The sequence below is a fragment of the Micromys minutus genome, assembly GCF_963924665.1.
Source record: "Micromys minutus genome assembly, chromosome: 26".
In the NCBI taxonomy this organism is placed as follows: domain Eukaryota; kingdom Metazoa; phylum Chordata; class Mammalia; order Rodentia; family Muridae; genus Micromys; species Micromys minutus.
This window is the reverse complement of record NC_137961.1, coordinates 10,407,824-10,419,966: the sequence shown is the minus strand read 5'-3', so window position 1 is coordinate 10,419,966 and position 12,143 is coordinate 10,407,824. Positions and strand designations below refer to the sequence as shown.

The window sequence follows — 12,143 nt, the reverse complement described above, 5'->3', positions numbered from 1 at the left end:
TTCCTAGTCTTTAGAGCTTTTATCACGTGGGCATGGTGACCTTTGTCAAATGTCTTTCAGCACCTATTGAAATAATTATGTGCCCCCCCCCAAAAAAGCTCGGAATACCCAAGAAACCATTCACAGAACTTATGAAACTCAAAAAGAAGGAAGATCAGAATGTGGATGCCTCAGTTCTTCTTAGAAGGGAGAACAAAACTGGGGAGGAAATACAAGGTCAAATAGAGGAGCAGGGATTGAAGAAAAGAACTACAGAGACTGCCTCACCTGGAGAACCACCGCATATGCCGCCACCAAACCCAAGCACTATTGCTGATGCCAATACGTGCTTACTGGCAGGAGTCTGATATGGATGCCTCCTCAGAGACTCTGCTAGAGAAACACAGATATAGATGAGGATGCTTGCAGCTAAACATCAGAGTGAACACAGGGACCCTAATGAAAAAGCTAGAGAAAGGACTGAAATAGCAGAAGGGTTTGCACCCTCGGGAAGAACAACATCAGCAGCAGCCAAGGCACTGAGGTGGAGAGGGTGACTGGGAGAGGGAGCACCTTCATGGAAGCAGGTTGAGGGGGAGGAGGGAGGAGAGTTGGGAGGGGGAGGGTATAATATTTGAAATGTAAATATAGAGAATATCCAATGAAATTGAAAAAAAATTATGTGGCTTCTCTCCTTGAGTTTGTCTATATGATCTATTGCATTTATTGGTTTACAGATGTTGACCCAATCTTGCTTTTCTAGAATAAAGTGCACTTGATTGCCATGTGTAATTTCCTTAATGAGTTCCTGAATTTGGTTTGTACATACTTTGTTAAGAATTTTTGCTTCTGTGCTCTTCAAGAGATTGGTCTTTAGCTTTCTTTTTTATTGTTTCTTTACCTGTTGTAATAAGAAGTAAGGAGAGTAGCTCTCAGACTTGGCAGCCTCCTGTCTCTGATGGCACACACATGAGAAACAGCTACAAGGTAGCAGAAGAGGGGACGCTGCACAGCAACTGGGGACATGCAGTGGTCTGGGCTGTCATTTGCCCCATATATGCTATCTAACAAGAGCCACCTTCTTCATGAGCTTCCGTGTGCTCCTCTGTGAAAGAAGACAGACAACTGGGTAAACTTCGGACCTCTGCCCAAGTTAACTTTAGTTTCTCAAAGATCAGTCCAATTCACTTTAAAACTCTAAAATAATATTACGTGAATAGGTAAGATGGCTCAGTGGTTGAAGGTGCTTGTAGCCAAGTCAGACGACCTGAGTTCCAGCCTTGAACACACACGATAGAAAGTTGTCCTCTGACCTCCACATGTGTTACAGTGATATGCACATATACATACAGATCAGAAATAAATGTAAAAAAAATAACTTAATGATTTTCAACTTAAAACCTTCTCTGCTGGTACCATGTTTTACCACTGGTTAGACTTGTGGTAAAGGATAAAAGCTGAAGCCCATGCATTCTTAACTAAGACTCAGCACTAGCGAGAAGATGGCTCGGCAGTTAAGATTACTGGCTGCTTTTGCCAAGAGCCTTGCTTAGTTCCCTGTGACCACATGGCTTCCTGTCACTCCAGGTCCAGGGAATGTGATGCTCTCTTGTGACCTCCACAGGCACATAAATATTCTCATACAAATAGAATTTAAAAAGAAAAAAGCAGGCAGTAGTGGCATGCATGCCTTCAGTCTCAGCACTCTAGAGGCAGAGGCAGGCAGATATCTGAGTCTGAGGTCAGCGTGGTCCACAGAGTGAATTCCAGAAATAACTAGGGCTTCACAGAGAAACTCTGTCTTGAAAACCTAAAAGAGAAGAGGAGGAGGAGGAGGGAAGGAGGGGGAGGAGGGAGAAGAGGAGGAGGAAGTGAGGAGGGGGAAGGAGGAGGGGGGAGGAGGAGGAAGTGAGGAGAAGGGGAAGCAGGGGGAGGAGGAGGGGGAGGAAGAGGTAAGGGAGGAGTAGGAGGAGGTGAGGAGGAGGAGGGGGAGGAGGGGAAGGAGGGGGGGACGAGGTGAGGAGGAGGGGGAGGAGTAGGAGGAGGTGAGGAGGAGGAGGAGGGGGAGGAGGAGGTGAGGGAGGAGGAGGTGAGGGAGGAGGAGGGGGAGGAAGTGAGGAGGAGGAGGGGGAGGAGGAAAAGCTTGTTCATGAGTTAAGGATGTCCTGGCCAAACAGGAAGAATGGTCACTGTAGATGGAAGGAGATAAAAATCCACTGCTGTTCCAATCCTCTCTCTGTGTAGATCATGGAGTTCCTCAGGTGTTGCGAAGTCAGGAGGGAAAAGAGAGGCAGAGCCACCTTTTGTCAATAAGCTGGTAGGAGAGGCATCTTTGAGTCTATGGTTATAAGCAGTTTCCCACTGTGCTTAAACCGAAACCCAAGTTACTTTACAAGGCACAGCATCACCCACATTACCCAGACCCTGCTTTTTCTCAGACCTCATCTCCTTCCACCGCCTCACTGCATAAGGCTGCTCTAAGCATCTCTGTCTCTAACATAACAAGCTTTCCTCTTCCCTAGCAACAGCATCTACATCCTTTGACTGAATTTCTCTGCATGACAACTATATTTTTGTCCTTCTCTCTCTCTCTCTCTCTCTCTCTCTCTCTCTCTCTCTCTCTCTCTCTCTTGCGCGCGCGCGCGCGCGCTCCAGACATTTTCTATTCTCTTGGTGACATGGTTAAAATAACCAGACACTTGCTTTCCCAGACTCCTTTGCGGCTTAACGTTCACCTCTGGAACTAGGTTCTTCTTGCCCAATGTTTGCATAAAGAAGCAGAAAACACGCAGAATCCTTCTGGGGATGGTGGTGGCCATCGCAGCAAACCGGTTCAGTTTGCAGGACCAGCAGACGGAGTGCAGTCAACGCAGGGTCTGGTGGCTGTTGTTCAGCACAGCCGGGGACAGAAGAGTCTGAAACATCATTGTCAGGCCCTCGTTCCCACAGGGGGATGTCTGAGACCTTACCAAGGGAACTCTAGAAAGCCCGTTTGCTCCTGTTCGTGAGCAGCACAGGACTTCATATCAGACTTGCGGCTACTACCGATGACGGCCGTGAAGCCCTCACTGACACTGACACTGACCCTACAGCACCACAGCCAAGAATGTCTCCTGACCTCCCGCCCACCCCCACGCTAACTTCAGCCTCTTCCTAAGTAGAATGTCCCCTAATGTCCGCTAAGGATGAGACTGGCACTAACACAGGCAGAGCAGTACAGGGGACAGTGGGGCTTGCTGATCCACATTCGGCATCCTCACCTGCGATTCTAGGTACCCATGGGTAGACACAGAGGTTTTACATTCTTTCTGGGTTTTGCCTTTCACTTTCAGACTGATGAAGTTTAAAATCGAAATGTTGATTTAAACTCAAAATTTCACAAAGAGGTTACTCTTTACACAGACTCCCCAATAGTAATGTGATTGTTTAACCTCATCGTTTCACTTACAAAACAGGCGTCCCATGGGTTAAGAGGTCTCAACTGCCTTTCCTTTAGGAAGGAATAGGATGATACTGTCATTGCCGAAAAGGCCAGTAGGTGGCGTTTACAGTCCCACACGAATGCACAGGGCAACTCTTCATAAGCTTAAAAAATGTTTAAAAAGACCTAGGAGAGATATTGAAAGCATTTTCCATTTATCTCAAAACTGCTTCATAAGTTAAAATGAAATGTGCATTTAACTTAGCTTTCTTCCCACTTAAAATTATTATTGTTGAAGGAAGTATGTGTTTAGATACAACCTCCTCAGAAAGCAAGTTAGCAGTCAGCAAACTGACCTACAGCACTAAATAAGAGAACACGACTTATCTGTGACAGTGTTCTCAGCGCTGCAGAGGAAGTCCCGACTCTGCCCCACGGTGTCTGGACCTGTATCTGATGTCACAGCTGGATTGTCATTGGTATGGAGACAGGAAGTAAAGGGCAAAGGTATGACTCTCGACCCTGCAATACACAGACAGCCCCCCACCCAGCCTCACGCATAACTACTGAGGTTAAGGGGCCCAGTATACAGCCCTACACTTACTGGGACCATTCGTCAGAGTAAAACAAATGGGAAAACAACCCCCCTGACTGAAAACTAGGAAAGAATCCTCCACACAATTCATGACACTAGTGTTTGTGCAAAGCACAACTCTTGCACACCAGTATCGGAGCACAGAAACAGATGATAAACACTCTGAATGATATGTCCCATGTTAGAGAGATTACACGAAGTTTTAGAACCATAGAACAAAAAACCTGTTAGGGGAAGGATGAAGAGAGTGGGGGGCATATGGCCCATGGAGGTGCGGCGAGGCCTGAGGGCAAGGGAGATGCCTCTGAGGGGTCCATGTTGGAAATCCCTTCCCTGAGGGACCAGCCACACAACAGTATAGTACGGAATAGAGTTTATTCAGGTCATGGGAGAGTTAAGAGGGTGGTAGAGGCAGAGAGAGGGAGAAGTAGAGGAGTAGAGGCCGGCCATGAGCACGTGGGAGAGAGGGGGGAAGGGAAGGGAAGAGGGAGGCTGCAAGAGCACAAGGGCAGGAGAGGCCAAGAGAGAGAGGAGGGGTCAAACAGCTCCTTTTATAGTGTCAGGTCACTGGGGCGGAGCATACCTGGCCACTGCTGGGTAATTGAGGGGTGGGGTATACCTGGCTGTTGCTAGGTAACTGAGAGGTGGGGTTTACAGAATCCCAACAAAACCAAACAACTAAACAAAGCCCTAAATCAATGCAGTGACCAGACACGTTGAAGGGACATTCAGTGTCAGAGTGGGGTAAGTCTCTTCTGCCTTATAGCTTTTAGATTTAGGAGTGGAAGAGGTTAGTAGTCAGATAAATAACACAGTCCAAAGGTTTAACTCATAGTCATAAAACAGCTAGAAGAGACACAGATTGGCCACAGATAGCCATTAAGGGGCTAAAGGGAACACAAGGAAATGGCTCTCCATCTGTAACCTTGCATTTCTTCATGGTAAAATTAGAGTCAGGCCATCAGTCTCCAGTACAGATGTGGTTTCTTTAAACTTGAGTCACAGTTGTCATTTAAAAAGATGAATGAAGCTGGCAATGATGACTCAACAGGTAAAGGTGCTTGCTGCTGGACACTCCAAGCCTGACAAGCTGAGTCTGATCCTTGCATCCCATGTAAATAAAGGCAGAATGAAGGCTGGAGAAACAGCTCACCCAGTAAAGTCTAGATTCCCAACCAAAAACAAAGGTGGGTAGAGAGAACTGTTCTCTGACCTACACAAACACACACATACACACATCCATATACACACAGCACACAGACATACATCATATATACACACACACATACACACAGACATATACACACATCATACATACTTATAATGCACACACAGCCATACATACATATACACACATCATACATACACACACATATGCACAGACACTTACACCACATGTACAGATACACACTAATAATTATTATAACAATGCTAATTAAAATATAAAAAGAATGAAACAGAAATATACATATTATAGTTAGTCTTTGAGTCATACTGTACATAGGATATAGTCCATATGTTAAAAAGATATAAACATAAAGATGTAAATCGCTTATTTTAGAACAGTGAAAATATGAGTTTTCCTTTAGCATTTTGCTTATTGTTAATTTTTACTTTTCCTTTGATGACTACCTCACATAATTACATAGAAAATTGATTTTTTTAACATGGAAATTTAAGGAACACTGTAACTACTAATTTTCAAGAAAAAAAGAAGTGGCAAGAAGTTTGAAATGAAAACTTACAAAATTTAAAATAATGACTTTTGCTGAACATCTCTCTAGACCTTGCAAGTCTAAGATTTGTTTTTGTCAATAATTCTAGGTTGGAGAGGTTTTGGTCACCTGTAATCCTGTAGCACGGGGAAAATGAGGGTGGGAGAATCTTAAATTTGACCCCCCCCCCCGTGTGTGTGTGTGTGTGTGTGATTGTCCTTCTCAAGAATCCTGTTGACTTTTTTTCTGCTGTGAAATCGACTAGTAGAGTCTAAGCAATCAATGGATTATATTTTAAAACAATTGAACTTTAAAAATCTCCTAACTTTAACATTTACCTTCATTGTCCAATGACAGCAAAACTTCATGCACACTGTGAGTCAGACAGCCCTTTACTAGCTAGGTGGAATTATTACTAGGCATGTGAGTCGGCGCTAGTGCTACTAAAGCTCAGAAGAGAATGGCTTTCAAAGGAGTCCTCACTGGAGGGGAATCAGTGCTTAGCAACTCTGAGCAAATAACTTTCACCTGCAAAATACTGTTAGCGCCTCCTGTTTTGTCCTTAACCTGCCTCAGGGCTTACACTCTATTAGACCACGGCCTTACATCCTTGTGCAGTGGATAGGGTAGAGGGGAGATTAACCTCGCCCTCTGTTTCTTAGGGCATTTGACCTTGCTTGGCTTTCTTTCTGCTGTACTTGGACACGAATTTTATCGCGAACAGATGCTCTAAGGAGTCCTCGGAGGTCTCAGCCAATACGCATTGCTCCGTCGCAACATAGAGGAGAGAACCTGTTAAGACTTATGGGTTCCAGGCAGGGCTACAGAGCACTGGGCCTAGAGCTTTGTTGTCACCTGACTGAAAGAACAGAAGCTAAACTCTGGTCTTTTCCAGCAGATATAGACATCTCCACGATTCCGGAGAGCCCAAAGCCAGACTATCACAAACAGGCATTTCAGCTCTGAAAAATCTTTTCCGAGTAATTTTTAGAATATAATCTTAGTAATTAATTGGGGGGGGGGGGGGCGTATGCCAGAAGACAAGTTTCCGGAAACCATTTTCTCCTTCTACCCAGGATTTCCTGCTGAGTCCTGGATTCTGTTTCCAGCACCAAGTAAATAAATGCAATCACCTGGCTGGTCGGGATCATTCTTCCCCAGGGTCCGTGGTAGCTAAACTCAGGAAAAAATTCTTCCCTTGTCAGACAAAAGCAAGTTGATTGGATATGCATGCGAAGCATATTTCGCACTGTAAAGAATTTAGGAATACACATAACATACGGGCAACAGAGCACCTGACAGGACTTTTCTCCACTCCAGCTTCTTCTGTCCTCCGGGTCAGGGCAGTGATTCCGCCGAGACACAAGGGGGTGCGCGCGACCTTGCATTTCCCGCCAACTAGGCGGCAATGCAGCCGGGTCTCCCGCGGCGACCTCTTCGCGGGCGGGGCGCTTCCTGTTCCGGGTCACGAAGGTCCCGGATGCGAGCGTGCTATATAAGCGCCCAGCGAACTCCACGCCTTCCTTTCTGAGACCTGTTGGTGCGTGCGCGGAGCTCTTTCCAGTCTGCTCCGTCCTGACTCACCGCTGTTCGCTCCTGCTGAGGAACAAGTCGGTCAGGAAGCAACGCCTCAGCCATGGTGAGGTGGGGGACGGCGCCACGCGGCCTGGGGCGTCGGCGGGGCTCGAGTTCCGGGGCGCCGGGAGCGCAGATCCCGGGAGAGGGCGCCCGCCCGCGGCGCGGGGCCCGGGAAAGGGTCCGGATGGCGGTTGTGTAGGAATGGGCCGCGACTTACGGTGCGCTGTTTGTTTTTCCGCCTGCGTGGTTCACAGGCATTTAAAGACACCGGAAAGACGCCCGTGGAGCCCGAAGTGGCGATTCACCGAATTCGGATCACGCTCACCAGCCGCAACGTGAAGTCGCTGGAGAAGGGTCAGTACAGTGCTTTGGGTGTGTCCATGTGGACTTGCGCCGCAGCCGTGGCGCGGTCGGCGATGAGGAGGAACCTACTGTGTTGAATGATGGTGATATTTCCTATACGCTATTCTGAGCCGATAGGCTAACTTGCTTAAAGAGGTTTCGGATCATTCTGAGTTAACTGAAAGACCATGTTTTCTTCACCTGCAGTTTGTGCGGACTTGATCAGAGGCGCTAAGGAAAAGAATCTGAAAGTGAAAGGACCAGTGCGCATGCCTACAAAGGTAAGAGTCAGGTAGACTCTTAGGTGGTACAGACTTGGGGTTGGGGATTCGGGATTTGACTGTCAAGGGGATTATAAGACTACGTTTGCTTTCTTAAAACTCCAAATGGAAGCTATTAGGTGTAAAATACCTGCTGTCTTTATTAAAGCAACAAACTCCAAGTGACTTGTTTTTTTTTGCAAGTTACTGAAACCTGTTAACATAATGGGGAAAATGGTTCAGAAGAAATGTACTACAATATTTTTGCTTTTTTTTTTTTGTTGTTGCAGACATTGAGGATCACTACCAGAAAAACACCTTGTGGTGAAGGCTCCAAGACATGGGATCGATTCCAGATGAGGATCCACAAGCGACTCATTGACTTACATAGTCCTTCTGAGATTGTTAAACAGATCACTTCCATCAGCATTGAGCCAGGAGTGGAGGTTGAAGTCACCATTGCAGATGCCTAAGTCAACTGTTTAAATAAATTGACTTAATTGTTAAATTTTGCTGGCTTTTAGATTCATGTTTATGAGTGTAAATGTATGTGTGCATCATAGGGCCAGCAGGTGATCTATTTTGATCCATCATGCTGGAAACCCAAACTGCACCCTCAGGGCGAGAACAAGTTCTTTAGCCACTAAGCAAGTACATTAAACTGCTTTTAGAAAAATGGGTGTGTTAACAGAATGGTCAGGTGAAGAACAGGTGTTTGGTTTTCTAGAGAGGTCACTAAGCCAGTTTAAAGGCTAAGTTTGGTTGATAAAGTCCGGGATTTTCTGGGATACAGTCTCAATGCAGAACAGGCTGGCCTCAGTAAATATCAATCTGATTTGATTGCCTCTGCTTGCAGAGTACTGAAGTTAAAAGACCAGGGACCACCACATTTGCCATTCTGTTACTTGGGATGGATTCTGTAGGCCATATTTAGTCACAATTCTGCCTTCAGTTGTCAATTAGAGGCTTGTTTCTGTGTGGCAGATTTGAAAATACTAATGTACTAAGGAAAATTATACCCAAGGCACCCTTTGCTTGGGTATTTGTAGACAAGATGGCCTCTCCCCGTCACAGGTACTTGACTACTCGTGTTCAGAGGTCCTCACAACTTGGTTTTGGGGATGTGAACTGAAGCCTGGCATACTCCACTTTGACCACTGAACTGTATAATTACATCTAAAACTTAGAAAGACCTCAGTCATGTGTTCAACTGAAAAATAAAATACCCAGAGTGCTATGTTGAGTTCAAGTACAAGTTGAGCAGTTAAATAGTGAAGTATAGAGGTCTGGATGCTGGTTAATAATGTTGAGGCTGGGCTTCTAACAGGTGCTACCATTAAAACTCTAGCCGACAGAATGTTTATGTTTTATATAGTGGGTAAACAAATGAACACCTTCCTATATTGGAACCAGTTTCTAGAAGTACTTAAACTAGATTAGCTTCAGAGGTCTGCCTGGCTTCTGAATGCTTGTATTAAAGGTGTATGCCACTATGACCACCTAGCAAATACTTAATTTTTTACATAAATTGTACTTATTGCATGCCTTTGGACATGGGTCTAGGCTTTTGCTTCTGGACCAGACTATCTTGATAATTACATTTATTGGCTTGCTTCTTCAGCTACCTTACAGTCTTAACCCACTTCCCTAGGGATGGTACCTCCCCATAATGGACTGAACCTTGCTATCAGTTAATGGAAATGTCCAACAGATTAATCGGATGGAGGTGGTTGGTTACCTGAGTGTGTAAATTTGATAGTACTGAACTGGCCTCTAAACAGCTATGCGTGTTACTCAGTATCTTCAGTTATCTGAAAGATATTTTATGAAAACATTTAGGGCCAAAGAATGTTTTGTGGGTAAAGCTACATCTTTACTCAAAAATTGTTTCCATTTAGTATGTTAAATGGATTAACATGAATGCTTTAACATTTAAGATTCACAACAATCTTAAGGTTGTGACCTTAAGCCCAGCAGAGGCAGGTGGGGCGTTAGTGTCAAGGCCAGTTCTATCTACATGGTTTACAGCAGCCAGGACAGTCAGAAAACTATTTGGGAATCAGTACTTTTCTTGAAAAGCTACTTTTATAGAGACTTGAATCTAAGAATAGCCTGATTCTGAATCTTGTATGAATGGGTTAAAGGCAGAAATTATTTCCTCTGATTGAGAGCAACACTGTTAGAAATGCAACCTAGCAATTACCAAGGACCTTGAAGCCACTACATTGCATTCTCAGGTTTCTGCATCTGATGTTGCTGGAATTTTATGTGTACAGTTTATGGGTATAAAATAGACAAAAGGATGTTGAGTGGAAAACTGGCTTTGGAGTCAAATTCCAAATTTAGGTTCTTGGATGGGAAGGCCAGATCAAATTTCAAGACTTCCTTAAGACTAAATTCTTCAGTGACATGAGTTACTAATAGTATCTGCCTCAAAAGCATATGTGGGTATTTTTGCTCTGCCTGAGACACTTTGCAGTGAAGCCAACATTGACTCACACGGGGCATGGATTTCCTAAGGACATGCTAGCCTGTGGTATTAGTTACTTGAAAGGATTCTTTGAGAAATCCGAGACCCCAGCTGTGAGATTTTTTAACTGGATTATGCTCCATGGAAAGTGGGGCAAGTCTAACTGGAGAGCGTGGCACAAAGGTTTTAACTAAGTGAAAGTAAAGCTTTATGTCAGTCCTTAGACTAGCATTTTAAGTCACTTTAAATGAAATTCCTATTCACTTTGTTCTAAAAGCAAGATTTTTCTCATGGTTTGTAGTTATTATTTTCGTTAACATCATCTCCCCCCCCCCCAAATTGTGTTGTGAAAATCGTCATTTAAAATTGTGATATTTTCATCAATCTATAGAAATGTTTTATATTTTCAGGAACCAAACTCACATGTGCTAGGCAAGTGAGTAACCGTAAAATGTTAGAACTTACTCCATGTCAATATTTGTTTGGCTCAATATTTTTCTTTTAAAACTATTTTCTCTTTCTAGCCCCTTATGGTCCTATTCTCTCTTGGATTAACCCTAGCTTCCACACATGGTTTAATATTTTATCCTCTAGTTCTATCCATGTGCCCACTAATTAGAGGATTTTTTAAAAATTATTTTTCTGGCTAAATACAGGTATGTTTTGCTGTTGGTTGTATAGCTGTAGCACATTTTTATATTTGTAAGTATAGATAAATATGCGGTGATTTTTAATGAATATTGAATGAATAATTCATTCCTCTTAACAGTTGTGTAAGCATTTGCTATTCAAAGCACAATTTCACTTAAAATATTTTTAATAGCGTCTTTTCACTTGAATGTGTAAAGAAATATTTCTAGAAGTCAAATTTCTAGATTTTGGTTGCTTTGCAGAAACGTACACTCAGCTATTAGAATTATAGGGCTGGAAAAATAGCTCACAGTGGGTAAAAGCAATATTTTTGCCAGTCCCAACAGCCTGAATTCATTCAGGATCTACAAGGTGAAAAAAGAAAACCAGCTCCCACAAGTTATGTGGCCTTTACACACGTAAATAATGCAATACAAATTTAAGTAGTTAGCCATTTATTAAAAACATAAGCATATACTAATTGCTTAAAAAGAAATTTTCAGTAAAACAGCCAAAAGATGCCTTTAAGTTAAATGACTGCATTTGTATTCCCACCATCAACAGTGCGAAGGTGGTTCTGAGTCCTGCTATCTGCCACTCCTCCCTGGGATTCCTATTAACTTCAGCTTCAAGGCCACCTAACTGCCGCTTCTTCCTTTGTGTCCTTTTAGGATTGTGTTGTTTTGTTTTTTTAATTTAGAGAGTCTTTGGTTTTAGAGTGGTTGGATTTTTTTTGAGACAGGGTCTCTCTGTAGCCCTGGCTGACCTAGAACTCAAATTCTCTGCTTCCTGAGAGCTGGGATTAAGGCGTGTACTACCACCACTCAGGCGGAGATTTTTCTCCTGTCATTTCTGCTGATTAATTTTTCAACTTCATTATCTTGATGTTTTTAAAAATTCTATTCTCATTGAAAGCTGCAAACATCAAGAATGCTGTAATGTAATAGTTGTTTATAGCTTAGCTTTAAGGATGGCCAGTTGCTATTGCTTGTATTTCATGGCTGACTATCCACTCCCCTCAGAATATTTTGAATTCACTTTCAGTGTAATGTTTTAGCATGTATAGTAAAAGATAACTTAATTTTATGGGTATGAGAGCTTTGCTTGAGTGTATGTCTGTGTACCACATGTGTGCCTGGTGCTTGAGGAGTCC

At 43.6% G+C, this 12,143-nt stretch overlaps 1 protein-coding gene across 1 annotated transcript; it reads left to right on the top strand.

Annotated features, from left to right (window-relative positions):
* The first annotated feature begins 7,197 nt into the window (after positions 1-7,197).
* Positions 7,198-8,398, top strand: RPS20 (ribosomal protein S20). The gene is made up of 4 exons (XM_080938480.1): positions 7,198-7,349; positions 7,543-7,642; positions 7,838-7,911; positions 8,181-8,398. Exons 1-4 carry the CDS (start codon positions 7,347-7,349, stop codon positions 8,361-8,363), a joined length of 360 nt encoding a protein of 119 aa, XP_080794606.1. The 5' UTR covers positions 7,198-7,346; the 3' UTR covers positions 8,364-8,398.
* The last annotated feature ends 3,745 nt before the right edge of the window (positions 8,399-12,143 follow it).